The sequence below is a fragment of the Erpetoichthys calabaricus genome, chromosome 15 (assembly GCF_900747795.2).
Source record: "Erpetoichthys calabaricus chromosome 15, fErpCal1.3, whole genome shotgun sequence".
Taxonomy (NCBI): Eukaryota; Metazoa; Chordata; class Cladistia; order Polypteriformes; family Polypteridae; genus Erpetoichthys; species Erpetoichthys calabaricus.
Window position 1 is genome coordinate 91,316,454 of NC_041408.2, and position 20,757 is coordinate 91,337,210.

Sequence of the window (20,757 nt, forward strand, 5' to 3'; positions counted from 1 at the left end):
CTAAAGGCTCTAAACACTAAACGGTGTGTCTGTAACTCTATTCCCTTTTATTTATTTACTTATTTGCTTGTTTGTTAATTATTTCACATTTATTAACTTTCACCATTTTCCCCCCTTCTTGGATTCCCTCATTTTTTTGCGCTCACTTGAGCTGTGCGCGCCGATTCAGGAGACGTCAGATGTCCCTTGTAAAAGGTAAAAAAAAAAAATGTCACATTTTGTATAGAAATCCATGTGAAGGGTTTCTGCGGAAAGTGTTTTGTTACAGAGATAAGCTCAGTGCCACCATCACTAAAAAAGAAGTAAACTAAACAGGAATCACAGAAATTATCAGAGCTAAGGGAATGTATAGGAATACAAGAGTAAATGATCGAATTCCGGAGCCGATCCTCACCTTTAATCATGGAACTCATTGAAGTTGTACATAAAAATAATACAATCATCATCACCGTAATAAGGCGGAAAAATTTGAGAAAAAAAAAAAACAAGCGCCTTCACGGCAGTTTCTTTTGAACGTCGTGGGTCTCAAAGTAATCCACAAATTCTCAAAAGCTTTAAAAGTACTATATAATAATGTGGACGAGTGTTGTCACACGCTTAATTAGTGTCAGCCACGTCCTGCGATTCAATTACGGACACGCGGGTCGTGTGGATTGGTGACACCTGCACACTGCAGCGCGCTCTCTTTTCCGAGTGACTTACCAAGCGCATTTCCAACCAGAGAAACGAAGAAGACGGTGATGTAGCCCGCGATGAGTACCCACTCGTACTGCTTCGGGTGCAGATATTCTCTCCAGATGTACCTCAGCAGTTCATCGTCACTCCCGTACGGCGAGCTGCTGGTGCTGTTGAGCTCCGACGGCAAAGGTGAGCAGCTGTCGCATACCGCATTCCCGTTGATTTCGGACATCATTCCCAAACTTTTTTCTCTTTTTTTTTTTTTTTTTTTTTTTTTTTTTTTTGCTCTTTCTTTCTTTATTTTTATCGGTTTTTTTTTTTCTTAGTATCTCGTTGAGGATGTCACTCGGACTCCGCACGGTTTTGTATCCTGGTCTTGTAATGCCATTGCGCACGGAATGTTAAAGAATCCCGAGGTCCGCTGACTTGTTAAGCTGCCTGAGAGTGGGTGAGAGCTGACGTGCCTGAGGAGCGCATTTCTGAGGGAGGCTGGAAAATCCATTGAGGAAAATCAACTCCCCTCATTGATACGCAGCCACACACACACACACCGCAAACAACCCCCAGTGCCACTCGACCTCCGCACCCTCGGTCTCTCTCCTTATGAAATCTCTTCAAAAAGCGATTTCATGTGGCATGAATGCAGCCGGTAGAGTAATGTCAAGGTTTGTTTCCCCCCCCCCCCCCCCCCCCCCCATATATTTACTATAACGTAATCTCTAAAATTAAATTGCATATTCCATTTATCCATCTATCAGGCAAATCAAAAATAATTCATTTCGTTTTACATCTTCTGCCATCCGTGCTATTGCAATTCGACACCCCTTAAATATCCTACAGTCAGAAAACCGTTAAATTCTCAATAAGCCTTTAAAATGAACTCAAGCCATCGCCTATATAGTGCCACTTGGGCTCACGTGACCACGTTGCCCGGTTGCTGCCGGAGTGACAGATTTGTTGTCGCTCATTAGGGCTGGCTGTCCTTCAGATCGTATGGACGTGTGGCGCCTGTGTCACTTACTGAAGTAGTAGAATAATCCGTTTGAAGAGGAGCTCTTTAGGTTATCTTAGCTAAACAGCTTTATGAAATCCCAGCAACCAGAAGACCTTCCATGATGATTCATTTACAGGCGGTGTTTTGCACTCTAGGATTTTATATATTACTGTATATCATTTTAGCTTACTGCTCATTAAAAATTACAACAAAGAGAATACACTTTGTTAGAATTGGACATTTTCTGTAGATTTGGTAGTCTGGCGTATTGGATGGTCAGCAGAAACCGTTAGACCAATCTAAATGCAAATGGAACATGTGCTGTGGGCTTTGGTCAATTCTATGGCTTTAAATCCATATCACCTCATGTTCTAGAAATGTACACTCCGTACATTCATTCTCAAACATTGCTTCATCCAATTCAATACAATGGATGGGGCATCAGTCCATGGCAGTGCCCACATCAACCCGGACAGGCCCAGCCTAACCTGAACGTCTTTGGGGATGTGGGAGGCAAATCTGCGCAGACACAGGAAGAAGACCTTGCACATGGTTTATTGTTTCCTAAAATTTGCTTTATAAGATTTTTGGCTCCTTCACTCATTTAAAGAGTTACAAAATTATACGATGACATCTAAATAACTATTGTAGGCTTCAGTGGTAATGTTTGCAGTGCATGTAGTAGTAAAATGCATTGCATTTATCATTCCAACAGATGGCGCTTCACAAACATTTGTAGTAGTAAAATGTTTGTCGTGCACCATCTGTTGCAATGAAAAATACGATGCATTTGTCTTTGTTCTATGCAATTTGGGATTGGGTTCATAAAAGCATTGTTAATGTTTGTAATGGTCGGCACGGTGGTGCAGTGGTAGCACTCCTGCCTCGCAGTTAGGAGACCCGGGTTCGCTTCCCGGGTCCTCCCTGCGTGGAGTTTGCATGTTCTCCCCGTGTCTGCGTGGGTTTCCTCCCACAGTCCAAAGACATGCAGGTTAAGTGGATTGGCGATTCTAAATTGGCCCTGGTGTGTGGGTGGGTTTGTGTGTGTGTCCTGCGGTGGGTTGGAACCCTGCCCGGGATTGGTTCCTGCCTTGTGCCCTGTGTTGGCTGGGATTGGCTCCAGCAGACCACCATGACCCTGTGTTTGGATTCAGCGGGTTGGAAAATGGATGGATGGGTGTTTGTAATGTGCCATCTGCCTTCACATTTTTGCAACACATTTTGTAATGAATGTAGCAGTAAGATCCATTGCATTTGTCATTCCAACAGACGGTGCATCACAAACATTTGTAGTAATAAAATGAATTTATGCCGTTTGTTAGATCTATTATATACTATTTGGGATGAGGTTCAAAAAGCATTGTTAGTGTTTCGATTTACCATCTGTTGGAATAACACATGCAATGCAGAAAAGAATTCTACCCCCTTCACTTTTGCAACACATTCTATAATGAATTTAATCGTAAAATGCATTCCTTTTGTTCATTCCAACAGATGGTGCACCACAAACATTTAGTAATGAATTACTACAAATTGTTTGTGGTGCACCATCTTTTGGAATGACAAATACAATGCACATGTCTCTGTTATGTGCCATTTGGCATGAAATTCACAAAAGCAGTGCTCCTGTCTGTAATGTGCCATATGTTGGAATGACTCATGCAATGCAGAAAGTATTCAGACACCTGCTGATGGGTTAAGGACCTTCCATGAGGGGCCCTGTCCAGCTCTCCTAGAGGAACTGCCTGTCTGTCTCCTGGAATCTCCTCCATGCCCTTGAGACTGTGCTGGGAGACACAGCATACCTTCTGGCAATGCCACGTATTGATGTGCCATCCTGGTGAAGTTGGGACCACCTGTGCCAGTTCAGTAGGGTCCAGGTATGGCCTCATGCCACCAGTAGTGACACTGACCGTAGCCAAATGTAAAACGAGTGACAAAACCGATGAGGATGGGAAAATGTCAGTGGCCTCCCTCCACTAGTTAAACCATTCATTCCTGTTTTGGGGGTCATCTCATTGTTGCCCCTCTAGTGCACCAAGCAGCTGAAACCGATTAACAACCCCCTCTCCTACTGAACTGACCAGATCAATAGCCCACCAGTGTCATTGATTTGATGATATACTCTCATTTCATTTTTAAGGACACTGTGTGTGTGTGTATATATTGTGGACGCTAGGGGTCGCTGTTGTCCTGTTGAACCCACCAGACAGACGTCCAGGACATGCGTTTAAAGCACCAAGAATTTATTCTTTAATAGTTTTCTTCAATAAAGTGCACAAAGCACTGCACACTCCACAATTCTCAAATAATAAAGCAATAATCAATAACACCAATCAATCCTCCACTCCCAGCAGCTCTATTGCATTACCTCCCAACTCCGGCTCCATCTGCTGGGTTTCCCCACAGTCCTTTTATAGTCCATGACCCGGAAATGTTATTCCTCTTCTTCTGGGTCAAACGCCACGTCATCTTTCTCAAGTGTTCCAGAAGTACCGCGGGCTTCCATCCTTGTGACCTCGAAGTACTTCCGGGTTAGCATCACAGCAATAGTCCCCGGGTTCTTGGTGCATTCCCCCTGGTGGCACCCACGGTACCCAACAGGGCTGAAGAGAAAGACTCCATGTCCCATGCTGCCCTGCGGTAATCCGGGGAACCATTTCTATCCAGGGAATTTGCCATCTAGCATCCTGGGAAATGTAGTGCCCTGAAAAGGCTGCTTTCTTCTGTTGAGGGGCATCCCGGCCCAACTGAAATGCCATCCATCCATCACATATATATATATAAGTCACACACATGCAATTAGGAAGCAGCTAACACTATCAGACCAGGGGGTGACGGAGTGTGCTGACTGTCTCTTTCAGTTCCTTGCAAACCATTCTCGGGAATCCCACCAGGTTCTGGTGCCTCTGATGACATCACTTCCAGTTTGGGTGCCTCTGATGTCACTTCCGGTCCTGAAGACGCCACTTCCAGTTCCTGCATAGATGACATCATTTCCTCCATCAGCCCTTAAAACCACCATCTTACCTCCACATCTTGATCATAATATACGAGTGGCTGCCCCAAACATTTTTGACTGTCGGGAGTTTTTTTTTTTTTGTGACAAAAATATATGTATATGTATTTGTGTATGTGTATATATATATATAAATAAAATAAAAAATATTAGTGTATATGAATAGAAGCAAAGGTTTGTGATACGGTTTGTTTATTTATAGCTAGAAATCCACAAAGGGAGAAGATGAGTCCTTTGGCTTAAAATATTTTGTTACTCCTAAGCTTTCAATCCCTACCAGGAGTCATCATCAGAGGAATCGAAGCTAACCTATAGTAAATGAGGAATGGGGGGGGGGGGGGCATTAATGAGGTGGGGTTCAGAGGGTGTTGTCATAAAGTCTTATTTAATATGTGGATGTTCTTCTTTAAAAAGCCTGTGCCTCCATATGCTGGGCTCATGTCCAAGACTTCATGTCAACAGAGGGTGCCACAGACCCCCCCCCCCCCCCCCATAAAACCCAATACACCAACAGAGTCCTGGGTTACAAATGCAAACTCTAATTAGACACAACATCTCCGCCTAGCAATTTAAATAATCCTCTACTTTCTTCTCTCCACTGCTCCTCGTAGGCGAGTGCCGCCTGTCACTTCTCCTGGCTCCACGTCAACTGGACAAGGCAGTGCAGTTTCTTTTATTGAAGACCCGGGAGTAATTCCAGTGCCAGGGCATTGCCCGTTGCATGTACATCCGGGTCATAGAGAAGTCCCATAAAGTAAGGAGTGTAACTCTCTGCAGCACCCCCTAGAGGCACCCAGTAGATCCCTACTGGACTACAGCTCCCAGCATTCCCTACAGGTGTCCAAATGGGTACTGCATGGGAATACAGCCTTGGTATGGAGCCTCCCCCGATCTCTCCCTTTACCAGCTGAGAGGCCAATGCAATGGAGTTGGGACAGTCCCACCAGGGACCCCAGCCCATGTGTGTCATCCATTATAACAGATATTTAAACTAGTCTTCTAAAATTTAAGATTTCTAAATAGAATATTTTAATGAGCATCTCATTTGGCCAAAGGCTTACAGAACGTAGAAATACAGCAAATAATGATCTCCTCGTGATTTCTTGAACGTAACTCCACTGAAGGCAAACTCCCTTATTATTGACACATTTTAAAATCACTTCAGAAAGGCTGTAATAAGGGGTCATCGGTTTTCAGATGCTCTGATCTGACATTCTCTTGGGAACGGTTCAGGCTAATTAGCACCCCTCTGTGTTGGCTGAGGGCTCCAATATGCACAACTGAATCGGCAGCACGTCTGGAGTGAGCCGTGTGAGCGTTGATCCAAAAAGATGGCTAATAACTTGATCCTTAAATAAAGCCAGCATTGGGAGCTTTGGGTTCATACCGAGGCTTGAGCTATCACGACAAATGAAAGATTTATTACAGAACATAAGCAGAGGTGCCCTGCGGTGGGCTGGTGCCCTGCCCGGGGTTTGTTCCTGCCTTGCGCCCTGTGTTGGCTGGGATTGGCTCCAGCAGACCCTGTGTTAGGATATAGCGGGTTGGAAAATAACTGACTGACGTAAGCAGAAGCAGTCGGCCTTACACGGAAAAGTCCCAGATTGTTTCTAGTAATTGGAGGTGTTGGGTCCTTTTAAAAAGCGATAGCAATTACGTGATTTAGAGCTGAACCAGAAATTCCCTTTGACATAAAATCTCTTTTGCTCAATAATGAGAGCAGCAGATTTCCCGAAGACTTATGGAAACACAGGAACGCTAAGAGTTTCTGAAACCAAGGGGAAGGGGGGGGCATCCCTCGTCTACAGGGGGTTAAATCACAAACCGAGCACAAGCATCTGACCCAAGGGTTCAAAATCATCGTGAAATTTGATCTGGAAAAATTCTCAATAGGAAGACTTCACTTTTAAACTTAATACAGATGAAAGTTATACTTCATTATTGTAGTGCAGTGGTTCTCAATCTGTGGGGCGGGCCCCCCTAGGGGGGCACAAAGTAACAAAAGGGGGGACATGAAGATGTGAAAAAAAGAAAACAAGAATCGAAAATATGAAAAATCTATCTATTGAAACCAAAACAAATTAACTTAAACTACATTGTGCCCTGTGTTGGCTGGGATTGGCTCCAGCAGACCCCCGTGACCCTGTGTTCGGATTCAGCGGGTTGGATGGATGGATGGATACATTCTGATACTAGAAAAAGAAATCTAGAGTTAGATAAATGTCGATAAAAGTTAAGTAGGTATAATAAAATATGCATCTATGATATATCATTAATTAAAAAAGAACAAATTGGTATTAGTGGGCTCCTTTAAAAAAAACCTTGGGGGGCGTGATTAAAACTGTTAGGAAAACTCGGGTCGCAAATACTAAATACTTGCAAATAATAAAGGTTGAGAAACGCTAGTGTAGTGAGTCGCACCTAATGGAGTACTCAAAGTTTGACTTTGGTATCGACACCAGCTCGCTACCGATGCCAAAACATCACTATGCACCTCTAGATAGCCGTGAAGTCCCAAACACATCAAAGCAATAAGAGGGAGGCCCCCCATAAAGTAGTAAGGAGGAGGTCCCCAATGAAATCCCAGTTCCATTATAGCAGCAAGGGAGAGGTCCCAACCTCGACCAAAGCAGTAAGGGGAGGTCCCCCTTCAAAGTAGTGAGGGGATGATCCCCCATGAAGTCCTAATCACATCATAACAGTAAGAAGGAGGTCCCCCATGAAGTCCCAATCGCTTTGAAGTAGTAAGGATGAGATCCTGCATGAAATCCCAGTCCAATTAAAGCAGTGAGGGGGAGGTCCCCCATGAGTCCTGAATACATTGTAATAGTAAGGGGGAGGTCCCCCATGAAATCCTAGTTCCATTAAAGCAGTAAGGGGAGGTCCCTGTAATGTCCCGATCCCATTGAAGCAATGAAGGGGAGGTCCCCCTTCAAAGTAGTGAGGAGTGGTCCCCCATGAAGTCCTGATCTCATCATAGGAGTAAGAAGGACGTCCCCCATGAAGTCCCTAGCGCTTTGAAGTAGTAAGGGTGAGATCCTGGATGAACTCCCAGTCCCATTAAAGCAGTAAGGGGGAGGTCCCCCATGAGTCCTGATCCCAATGAAGTAGTAAGGAAGAGATCCCATGAGATCCTAGTTCCATTACAGCAGTAAGGGGGAGGTCCCCATAATGTCCCATTCCCATCGAAGCAGTAAAGGAGAGGTCCCCCTTCAAAGTAGTGAGGGGGTGGTCCCCCATGAAGTCCCAATCACATTGAAGTAGTAAGGAGGAGATCCCCCATGAAATCCCAGTCCCATTAAAGCAGTAAGGGGGAGGTCCCCCATGAGTCCTGATCCCAATGAAGTAGTAAGGAAGAGATCCCATGAGATCCTAGTTCCATTACAGCAGTAAGGGGGAGGTCCCCATAATGTCCCATTCCCATCGAAGCAGTAAAGGAGAGGTCCCCCTTCAAAGTAGTGAGGGGGTGGTCCCCCATGAAGTCCCAATCCCATTGAAGTAGTAAGGAGGAGATCCCCTATGAAATCCCAGTCCCATTAAAGCAGTAAGGGGAAGGTTCCCCCTGATGTCCCGATCTCATCAAAGCAATAAAGTGGTAAGATCTTCCCCATGAACTCCTGATTATGCCATAGCAATAAGGGGCGGTGTCCCCCTGTAAAGTTCCAATTACATCTTAAGAGTGCAGTTTTTATTTTGTGACTTTTGCTTTTCCACAACTGCAGTACCGAGAGTCCAGAGGGAACAAAAGAGGGTACCAAAGACCTCTGAGATGCTGGTATCGTACCATTTTAAAATTTGACTTTTTCAGAACATTTCTAATCCCGGTGTACCGCTACCCTGATGGAGACTAAAAGAATGAAACCTCTTTAGTGTCGGCCGGAGAGAACAACATACTGAGTGTTCAAAATGATCAAAGGCATTGATAAATTTGATTTGAAGGAATGATTTTAGTTAGGTAGAAGTGGTGAGTGGAATGATTACTTTGCAAGACCAATTGTGCTTTTTGCGGCCCTCAGAGTTAGCGACGTTACCACATTTGCTCGCATCCTCATCCCTTCAAACTTCTTTTTTCTCGGCGCATCTGAACGCGACGCCTTTGTGGACATTTTATTATGTGCGTTTTTTTTATTTTTGACCTTTTGACAGTTTTTTGCTTGCCCTTTTGACCCTTTTTAATCTCTTGGTCGTTTTGCTTTTCCTCTCATAAGAATATAGACAAAATTACAGAAGCCCATTGGAGTGACGTCATCAAGCTCCGCTTCGGAATGATTTGCCTTCGACAGATTTTGACAGAATTCAACCCGACACCTTCAGTGAGTTACTAAAGCCGCACACTTCGTTTTGTTCGTTTTCATCCGAAGGGTCTTGGGACGTTTTTTTTTTTTTTTTTTTTGGTTCAGTCCTCCCCTAATGAATTTCTCCGTATAGTCCAGGATCGCTCACTTTGCCACTTTGCCTGAAGGTGATTTTCAAAAATAATGACAAGAAAATTCCCAAGATGATGTTGTTGCACTCTCACAATTGATACAATCCATGACAGTTTGAGGTTACTTAAATGACATAATAACGAGATGTTTGCCCCTCCCGGAGGGGATTCATGGAGAAGAACAACAGGTCCGCGCTTTGCTGGCTTGCATGCAGGTACAGTATTTTAAAGTGAAGTGCGCGCTGGCGCTGGTAACATCTGCTGCTTTGTCACTCAGATCTGGCAAGCGGTTTGTTTTAGTTGCTTAGCAATGGACCCCCGTGCCAGCTGCCAATCTGTGACTAATTGTTAATTAAATGAATATTTGAAAGCACTGGTTAGCTTTTGGGTGTCGCTTTTGGTATCGTTTTCATCAGGGTCCTCGACATCTGTCACACACGTGACCTATGGGACCGAGGACACCTAATAAGAAACTTGACAAACGAGAGGAGAGCAGTCAGTCCATCAAACCCGCTTGTTTTGCTGATCGCTATAAGCTGTCCCCAATCGCAGTATTCTTTATTCGCTCTAGAAACTTCCGTAAATGATTCAGCGCAAGGCAGATTATTAACTTTTGATTTATGAAAGCACATAAAGTAGAACTTTATAAAAGACGCCCGTCTCCATTATTCTCTGTGTCTAACCACTCCCCTTATTTATTCATACATTTACCTTGGTTGTCTGGTTATTTCAGACCTTAATTCACAGTGTATTACACCAATATTTCATCCTGATCTTTCTTAAAGGCTGTCGAGGTTTCTGCTTCAACCACAACATGGAGAGGAAAGACTGAGGGCGCTGCACAACGCATTAGAAAAACTGTACCGAGAGCAGCCATTGCACCCAACGAGCGCCTCCATCCTATTTATTAAAATTCCAATTTGTTGAAAGGACGTTAGAACTTTAGAGAACACTGTCATGACAGCCCAACAAGCTCGTCCATCCTACGTACTGAGACTCAAATTTCATGAAAACACGTATAGAATTTTAGAAAAAACTGTGCCGAGAGCAGCCATTGAGTCCAACCAGCCCATCCGTCCTATTCACGGGGATCGTCCAAATTGACGTCAACTCGATATCCGAAGGTCCCTAAAGTTCTTCTGTCCAGCGTGTTACTACCACGTGTCTGTGGTTCGTTGCATGAAGAAAAACATTTTAACGTTTGTGTGATGTCGGTCTGCCAAGTTTCCGGCCGTGTCCCCACGTTCTCGTTGCAGAACTGATTTTAAAATAACACCCGGGACCCACTGGACGAGCTCCTTTACAGATCATGTCCCCTCTTGATCTCCAACTCTCTCCTCATAGCTCCTACCTCTTAGTACCCGAGTCAGCCCAGGATCTGCTTTGTCTTTTTTTGTAACCCGTCCATCCATTTTGTTTGATGCTTATCAGGGTCAGGGTCACTGGGGCAGCACGCTAAGCAGCGATGCCCGGATGTCCAGCTCATCCCAGGGGGTACCGAGGTGTTCCTATCACTCTTAAAAATAAAGGTGCTTCTTCAGAGCAATGCCATAGGGAAACCTTTTTTGGTACCCAAAAGACTCCTCGGCATGAAGGTTCCAGAAAGACCCCTTTATTTATTTAGATCTGTAACAGGCTCAATAAATACCCCAAAATGATTTTAAGAGGACTCTCTTTACATACAATAGCACAGGTTTTCTTAATCTGTGAGCGTTTGGTGAGGTAGCCTTCCATAAATTAAAGGTTTCAGTTTTTGAAAAGTATTCATTCCTCTTCACTTCTTGACATGTTCACAATGTATTTTGTAATGCATATAGTATGTAAATACCTTGCATTTGCAATTCCAACATATGGTGCATCACACAAACATTTGTATTAATAATTTTTGCAAATGTTTGTGATGCATCATCTGTTAGAATGACAAATAAATGCATATGTCTCTGTTTTAAGACATGTAGTGTGTGATTCATACAAGAATTGTTAATATATGTGATGTGCCATCTGTTGGAATGAAACATGCAATGCAGGAATTATTCTGACTCACTTTTCCACATTACTCTTCTGCAGTAATGCAAATGCTTGTGATGCACTGTCTGTTGGAATGACACATGCAATATATTTTACTACTACATGCTTTACAAAATTCTTGGTAAAAAGGTGAAGGGGCTAGAATCCATCCATTTCCCAACCCGCTGAATCCGAACACAGGGTCACGGGGGTCTGCTGGAGCCAATCCCAGCCAACACAGGGCACAAGGCAGGAACCAGTCCTGGGCAGGGTGCCAACCCACTGCAGGACACACACAAACACACCAAGCACACACTACGGCCAATTTAGAATCGCCAATCCACCTAACCTGCATGTCTTTGGACTGTGGGAAGAAACTGCGCCACCGTGCCGCCCAGGGGCTAGAATACTTTCTGCATTGCATGTGTCATTCCAACAGGTGGCACATCACATACATTAACAATTCTTTCAGAGACATGTGCATTTTGTCATTCCAACAGATGGTGCATCACAAATATTTGTGAAACATGCAATGTAGAAATTATTCCAACTTTTTCACATTTTCGCAAAGTATTTTGTAGTAGTGAAATAAATTGCATTTCTCATTCCAACAAATGGTGCATCACAAACATTTGTCTTAATCTGTTACTACTTACTGTTTGTGAGGTACCATCAGTTGGAATGAAAAATACAATTCATATGTCTCTGTTACGTGCCATTTGGCATGGGATTCATAAAAGCAGTATTAAAGTATGCAAAGTTCCATCTGTTGGAATGCCACCTGCAATGCAGCAGGTATTCAGACCCTTTCACTTTTTCACATATTTGCAGTGTATTTTGTAATGCATGTAGTAGAATTCTCAAACTTGCTTGATCCAATTCAGTTCAGTGAATGGAGCATCATTCCATGGCAGTGCACACCAATCCAGACAGGGCCAGCCTAACCTGGACATCTTTGGGGATGTGGTAGGGAAACCTATATAGACACAGGAAGACGATACACATTCTGGACTGTTTTTGTTTCCTAAAATTTGCTTTGTAAGATTTTTGGCAGTGCATGTAATAATAATAATAATGCATTTTATTTATAGGGTAGTAGTACAATGTATTGCATTTGTCATTCCAACAGATGGTGCATCACAAACATTTCTAGTAATAAGTATTACTACAAATGTTTGTGATGCACCATTTGTTGGAATGACAATCACAATGCACATGTCTCTGTTAGAATTTTTAATGTATGCAATGTGCCATCTGTTGGAATGACACATGCAATCCAGAAAGTATTCTAGCCCCTTCACTTTTTCAAGTTTTCACCAAGTATTTTGTAAAAGCATGTAGTAGTAAAATGCATTGCATGTGTCATTCCAACAGACGGTGCATCACAAACATTTGCATTACTACAGAAGAGTAATGTGGAAAAGTGAAGGAGTCAGAAGTAATTTCTGCATTGCATGTTTCATTCCAACAGATGGCACATCACATATATTAACAATTCTTGTATGAATCACACACTGCATGGCTTAAAACAGAGACGTGTATTGTGTTTGTCATTCCAACAGACGGTGCATCCAGGGCCGGATTTATATGAAAAGAGGCCCTAGGCTATTCCACTTATGAGGCCCTTTCACCTTCCATTTTTAAGTTTGTAAATTACATGAGAGATAATAAAATTTTGCTAACAATTTGAATGTAGGCCCCTCTTGATCTTGAGGCCCTAGGCTGAAGCCTAGTTAGCCTATAGGAAAATCCGGCCCTGGGTGCATCACAAACATTTGCATTACTACAGATGAGTGGGTCTGAATATTTTCTGCATTACATGTGTCATTCCAACAGATGGCACATCACAAACATAAACCATGCTTTTACGAAAAGCATTCATGCACTGAAATAAAAATGATTTTCGCAGAAGTCTGCAACATAAAGTGTGAAATAGTGAAGGGGCCTGAATGTTTTCTGCGTTGCATATGTCAATGCTAAAGAGGGCATATCACAGACATTAACTTTGCTTTCATGAATCCCATACCAAATGGATTAAAACAAAACATATGCATTGTATTTGTCATTCCAACAGATGGCACACCACAAACATTTGTAGTAAATATTACTACACATGTTTTGAGGCACTATCTGTTGGAATGACAAATACAATCTTTGACTCTTTTATATGCCATTTGGCATGGGATTTGTAAAACCAGTGTGAACGTCTGTGATGTGCCATCTGTTAGAATGGCACATGCAATGCAGAACATATTCAGACCCCTTCACTATTTCACATATTGTTATGTAAAATCATTTTATTTCCGTGCATGCCTGCTTTTTCGAAGCACAAAGACCCAACTTCATATGCACAGAACCCTTCCCAGAATTAAATGGTGCTTTTGTCAAACAATGGAGCTACGAAGAACCACACAACCCAGAAACGAACCATAAAGTGCCATTCAAGAGGCATTGTTTTTAAGAGTGTAGGCCAGCCAAGAGATCTAATAACTCCAGTATATCCCAAATTTGTCCTGAGGGTTCCTCCCAGTTGCATCTCTGTGAGGAGGAGTCCAGGAGACATCCTAACCAGATGTCCAAACTGCCTCAACTGGTTCCTTTCGATGAGGCGGAGCAGCGGCTCCACTTGGAGCTCCTCTTGAATGTCTGCAGCCCTCACCCCGTCTCTCAAGCTGAGCCCAGAAGTTCCCTTCTTCTGCTTGTATCCCCAATCGAGTTCCCAAAGCTCCAGACCATAGGTGGGAGTAGGAAGGTAGAATGAGCAGCAGGCACTTTTTTTGTGAGATATCCGCAAACTTTGACAAATAAATGACCTTAAGTCCTGTTATGAGCCCGACTGAGAATCTCTGGAAGATAACTGGTGACAAAGTTATGGCAGAAGAGCCCGCTACAATTACCGAATCATGGAAGAATCTGGAAGACGAGTGGAACCGAATCAAGCCAGGGCAGTGCAAGCCGTCGGTCACATCCTGTGGGCGAGGAGTGCCACACTGAAAAAAGTATAACATTCATTCAACTTAAAATAATTAAGGTAATGATTCACACTTAAAAAGAATTATATTGGTTCAGACTGAAAATATTATCTTATTGAACCCACAATTTTTAAGTTGAGGCAAATCATTTAGAGTGATTGGGTGTAATTCACTTGTTTTATACTGACGTATATCTATTTTTTAAGTTGTTACAATTTAAAATGGTTTATTGGCCGTAACCTATTTTTATGCTATTAGAAATAATATGAACATAACACATTGCAATGCTGTACTTTTTACATTTATTTAAAAATCTAGTGCAAATACACAGGCATTTTGCAATGTAAACCTTTAATAATTTTTTGTTGTATATTTAATGTTTCTACAGCTTTCTTGAAAGTATGTTTTATTTCGAGTTCTTACACTTAAAATTAACAGTTGAGAAACAGGGTTCTGCGGTGGGCTGGCAGCCTGCTTGGGGTTTGCTGGGATTGGCTCCAGCAGACCGCCGTGACCCTGTGTTCGGATTCAGCGTGTTGGAAAATGGTTGGGTAAGTGTGTGTGTGTGTGTGTGCCCTGTGGTGGGCTGGCAGCCTGCCCGGGGTTTGTTTCCTGCCTTGCGCCCTGTGTTGGCTGGGATTGGCTCCAGAAAACCCTGTAGTTAGGATTGAATAATGGATGGATGGAAAAATAGGCCTTTCCTATTATTTCTTAAACCACTTCGGTTTCCTCCGGGTGCTCCATTTTCCTCCCACAGTCCCAAGACATGCAGGTTAGGTGCTTTGGCTATCCTTAATTGTCCCTGGTGTGTGCTTGGTGTGTGTGTGTGTCCGGTGGTGGGTTGGCACCCTGCCCAGGATTGGTTCCTGCCTTGCGCCCTGTGTTGGCTGGGATTGGCTCCAGCAGACCCTCGTGACCCTGTGTTCGGATTCAGCGGGTTGGAAAATGGTTGGGTGTGTGTGTGTATGTGTGCCCTGTGGTGGGCTGGCAGCCTGCCCGGGGTTTGTTTCCTGCCTTGTTGGCTGGGATTTGCTCCAGCAGACCCCCGTGACCCTGTAGTTAGGATATAGCGGGTTGGATAATGGATGGATGGATGGATGAATGGAAATAGGGTTACTTACCAGAAATCCTCAGTTTATAAAAGTCTGCTGCTGAAAATGACCAGACCTGTACAGCTACGTCCACTCCACTTGGGAAAGTCGTCTTCTTTTTTGGCAGTTGAAAAGCCAGCATGCTGGAAAGTTCTACCAGAAGAATATACAAACGGCCCCTCGCACACAGCACATGAACAACCTAAAATATTAGGTTAACCAAAATAGGATTTTTATGTTTATTACCTTCCACCATAACTTACTTTGGTACAATTTTTTTTTTTTACTTTGATTGAGATCTGAAACCAAATATTTCAAGCTACAACACTTAAGTTGCTTGAAAGAGAAAATTTACGTTGAATGAACAACATCAAGGTTACGCTTTTTTCAGTGCAAAGCCATCGGAAGCAAAGGGCCTGGATACGTCCTAATAAGTTTTGGAAGCTGTAACCGTCAAAACGTGTTGACCATACTCCTGCAATGCGGTTGTAACGGCTCTCAGATTTGGATCCCTGCAGTCTCCAAAAATGAAAAATTAAATTTTGGTTGAAGGTCTTGGTTACTTTTTTAAACTTGACAGTCACCAATATTTGAAAGAAAAACAGTTTTTCTTATCTATACAGTACTTTATATAGCACCTTTCATTTATGGGCACAATGGGCACCCAGCAGCATAGGGCCCCCCCACTGTTTCGGATGCCTGTGTATATTTCTGTTTTGCTGTCAAGTGCACTACTTTTCCAGAGGGGGCCTATGATGCCGTTAAGATGTCCCTGCTTTCCTCGGGTACTTTACCAGTCCAGACTGATGGCACGCTGGCAGCCTAAATAAATCACTCAACTTAACCGAGGCTGTCAGAGACAGAAATTGAATTTTTTTTGTCTTTTCCAGAGGGGCGCGTGCGTCATTAACAAGACATCTGCTTGGGTTATCTGCACTGCTAGAGAGAACGAAATAAGGGCCCATCCGTAGCTCCAGGTTTTGAGAACTTTTTAAACATGTCTGCCAGTCGCCCTCCAGACTTCATGACAACTTGCGCAGCGCCGCTTGAGACTCATTTACCAAAATCTGAGTGAGCCTGAAGAGAAATCGATCTTACCTGTAAGAGAAGGGTCGTCTGTGTGCATCATTCATATAGAAATTGAGAAGGAGTAAAGATGAAGGAGAACACTGAGGTGGGTAAATAAGGAGATACAAAGGGGGGGGGGGGGGGTAAGCCCAGTGCTAATTGTAGGGCATATGAGGGCATGGGGCACAAAAAATATTAGGAAGGCTAAAAGACAGTTGGAGAGAAACAATGCAGGAAAGAGGAACACAATAAGCCAAAGAGATTCTTTCCCATAAACACAAAGATGGGGTACCAAAGGGGCAAGTCCAATATAATAAGAAAAAGAAAATAAATAAAGTGCCCAAATACAAAAGAAATGGAGACCACATAGGTCGTCACCAAGCCAATACTCTTCAACGAACTGCTGTGGTGGGATCCAAACTGAATGCTTTGTTCTGATGTTGATTTTCTTTTTATCCCATCCAGGGTGGAAGGGGCGGGATATCCAATATCATGTGACAGCAGGCTTGTCTGTCCTGAAGGCAAAAAAGGAGAAGGTGTTACCAGCAGCGCCCTCTCATGTTCAGGAGTGGTATTGCCTGTTTTTTATGGCAGTCCTGTAGTTGAACTCCGCTGCTATGTTTAATATCTAGTAATGATTTAGATAGGATTATAAGTAACAAGTTGGTTAAGTTTGCAGATGATACCAAGATAAGTGGATTAGCAGATAATTTAGACTCCGTTAAATCATCACAGAAGGACTTGGACAGCAGACAGGCTTGGGCAGATTAGTGGAAGATGAAATTTAATTTCAGTAAATGTAAAAAAATTACAGGAAGTAAAAATGTGAGGTTTGAATACACAATGGGCGGTCAGAAAATCAAGAGCCCACCTTTATGAGAAGGATTTAGGGGTCATAGTGGACTCTAAGCTATTGACTTCCTGACAGTGTTCAGAAGACATTAAGAAGGCTAACAGAATGTCAGGTTATATAGCGCCTTGATGTGTGGAGTACAAGTCACAGGAGGTTCTGCGCAGGCTTTATAACACACTGGTGAGACCTCATCTGGAGTCCTGTGTGCAGTTTTAGTGTCCAATCTATTAAAAAAGACATAGCAGCACAAGAAGTCCAGAGAAGAGCAACTAGGCTGATTCAGGGCTACAGGGGATGAGTTATGAGAAAAAATTAAAAGAGTTGAGCCTTTATATTTACTGACATTAAATTAAATGGGTTAAAGTATCACACATAGGAAGTAATAATGTGAGGTCTGAATACACAATGGGCGGTCTGAAAATCAAGAGCCCACCTTTATGAGAAGGATTTAGGGGTCATAGTGGACTCTAAGCTATCGACTGCCAGACAGTGTTCAGAAGCCATTAAGAAGGCTAACAGAATGTCAGGTTATATAGCGCCTTGATGTGTGGAGTACAAGTCACAGGAGGTTCTGCTCAGTCTTTTTAACACACTGGTGAGGCCTCATCTGGAGTCCTATGTGCAGTTTGGGTCTCCAGGCTACAAAAAGGACATAGCAGCACAAGAAAAGGTCCAGAGAAGAGCAACTAGGCTGAGTCCAGGGTTAAGAGGAAAGATTAAAAGAGCTGAGCCTTTACAGTTTAAGCAAAAGAAGATTAACAGGAGACCTGACTGAAGTGTTTAAAATGATGAAGGGTATTAGTGCAGTTGATCAAGACTGTTATTTTAAACTGAGTTCATCAAGAACACGGGGACACAGTTGGAAACTTGTGAAGGGGAAATTTCACACAAACATTAGGACGTTTTTTTTTAACACACAGAACCACAGACACTTGGAATGGCCGACCAAGTAGTGTGGTAGACAGTAAGACGCTGGGGACTTTCAAAACTCGACTTGATGCTTTTTTGGAAGAAATAAGTGGAAAGGACTGGCGAGCTTTGTTGGGCTGAATGGCCTGTTCTCATCCAGTCTTCTAATGAGACAAGACAAAGAAAAAAATCTTCACGCCCATCCATGCAAAGAACTGAAGAATAATGACAGGTGGGTCGGCATTATAGCAGGGAGGCAGGAAGGGCGTGTTTTAGGGCAGGAAGTGGAAGTGAGGTCATCATCAGGGGCCGGAAGTGAGCCCTTCAGGGGGAGTGATGTTTTCACACGGGTTTTCCTTCTGGGGGTCTCTAGAAAGAGAAGAACAGGCTGTAGTGCTCATCGCTAACTGGTCATCGGTCCAGCGGGTCATTACCCTGAGTAGAGCCCTTTGAGTGCCACCCAAGTGCATGTGTGTGACACCTCATTGCTTGGGCATTTATTCCAGGTGTCTGCGATTCAAGGTGGCACTGTGCTTACAAAGCTGCCTTGTATTAAGTTGTGGTGCTGGGTGGTCTCGGCAAGGAGTGTGCATGTTCTCCTCATATACTTGGCAGGATTGGTAAAGCTAACTTGCCCCCTGATGTGTGTGTGTGTGGAGATCCACCCTGTGATGGGCTGGTGCCATTTTTAGGGTTTGTTCCTGCCTTGTACTCGATGCCCATTTCTCAGATAGGCTCCAGATTCCTTGTGATCCCGCTCCAGATTAGCAGATTCAGAAAACGTATGGATGTCTGTAGTTCTCTGTATAAAGAAATTTCTGTAAAATTTACTCCGAGCAGCCTTTTGCAAGGCAGCCCACCTACCTTGAGTGATGTAAAGTTCATTTTATTTTCTTTGACAGCACTGCGGGGGCCATTAGCTGAAAGAATGGCCCATTAAATTGCATCTCACTAGTGTCATGTCTCTGATCTCAGCTCCAGCAAATTTCCATTAAAGTTAAGCTGCCGCCGTGTTGTATCTGTTGCTGAGTACACAAATCACGGTCATCAAAGGAGCAATCCCCCTGAGGACGCCAGTTCCTGAAAATTAATTTCCAGTTAATCCCTGCTTGTGCCTCCAACTTAATTGAGGCAGGTAGAGTTTATCGATAGAATGAAGGCCGACTTCCAGATGGCAGCATAGAGGAGACACACACGGCCGAGGGAGAATATCACAGTCAACCCCCTGGGAGTTGAAATCAGCAGAATGCCCGCCGCTTGACTTTACTTAAACTGCCGATCCATTTGTGTGATCGATGCGAATGGCCAGCTTTACCCCAGGGTGTTGAAATTCTGCATTTCAAAAAAAAAATCCAAAAGTGACTAATTATACGTTGATCAATTTCATACGCCTGGTCGGCTGAGCTCCTTTATTAATGTTTAATTGTGGAAAGTCTCCTTAAAGATATACTGTGCCTTCTCTTACCTGTGCAGATAATTTTAATTTGGACCCCCAGTGTAATGTATAATTTTCTTGCACTCTGACCTTTAACAGCACGTGAGGTTTACAGCCCACCTTTAATTTTATATTGAGCTACCGTATCAATTCTATACAGCCCCACGTCATTCTTTAGGATGCTACCGTATCATTTCTTTACAGCCCATGCCTAATTCTGTACCATGGTGCCGTACTCATTCCATACAGCGCACACTTAATATTATATCACGCTACCGTAAGCATGCCATATATACTTCTAACATATGAAATCTATACAGCGCACTCTTGATTCTACTCTATCATGGTATAGTATCCACGCTATATAGCCCACACTTCATTAGATATAGTTGTACTGTATAAGTTTTACACAGCCCACCCTTAACTCTGTATCCATGCCATATAGCCCACCAGTAATCATATATCACACTACTGCAGGCATCCTATACAGTACAAGCTTTAGTGTATATAGTTGTACTGTATGAATTCTATACAATGCACTCTTAGGTCTATATTATAATTTAGTGTCCATACCATACAGCCCGCCCATTATTGAATATAATTGTGCTGTATAAGTTCCATACAACCATCCTTAATTCTGTCTCAATACTATACAGCCCACACTTTATTACATATATTTGTATTGTATAAGTTCTATACAGTCCACCATAATTCTGTATCACACTACTGCATGCATGCTATACAGTACAAGCTTTATTGTATATAGTTCTACTGTATGAATTCCATATTGCACACTCTTAGTTCTGCATTACGGTATAGTATCCATGCTATACAGCCCACCCATTATTGTATTTAATTGTACTGTATAACTTTTATAGAGCCCATCTTTAGTTCTGTACCATACTGTACAGCCCACACTTTATTGTATATAGTTGAACTGTATAAGTTCTATACAGCTCACCCTGAGTTCTGTATTCATGCTATACAGCCCACTGTAATTAGAATAGAACAGAAAGTCTTTACTGTCATTGTAACAAAAAATACAATTAAATTATGAGATATTATATATAATATATATATAATATGTAATTATATATATATATTTATTTATATATAATGAGAGATAGATACAGTCATATGAAAAAGTTTGGGACCCCCTCTGAGCCGGCATAATAATTGACTCTCCTTTCAACAATAAAGATAACAGTGGTCTGTCTTTCATTTCCTAGGAACATCTGAGTACTGCGGTGTTTTCCGGACAAAGATTTTTATTGACGCAGTATTTAGTTGTATGACATGAAATCA

General features: G+C 42.8%; 1 protein-coding gene across 1 annotated transcript in view; it reads right to left on the minus strand.

Annotated features, from left to right (window-relative positions):
* hcrtr2 (hypocretin (orexin) receptor 2) overlaps positions 1-955 on the minus strand; it is a 100,056-nt gene extending 99,101 nt beyond the window's left edge. Inside the window, exon 1 of the mRNA XM_028820382.2 lies at positions 703-955. Within this exon, the coding sequence (XP_028676215.2) occupies positions 703-913 (211 nt within the window). The 5' untranslated portion in view covers positions 914-955. The remainder of the gene's footprint in view (positions 1-702) is intronic.
* Positions 956-20,757: the final 19,802 nt, after the last annotated feature.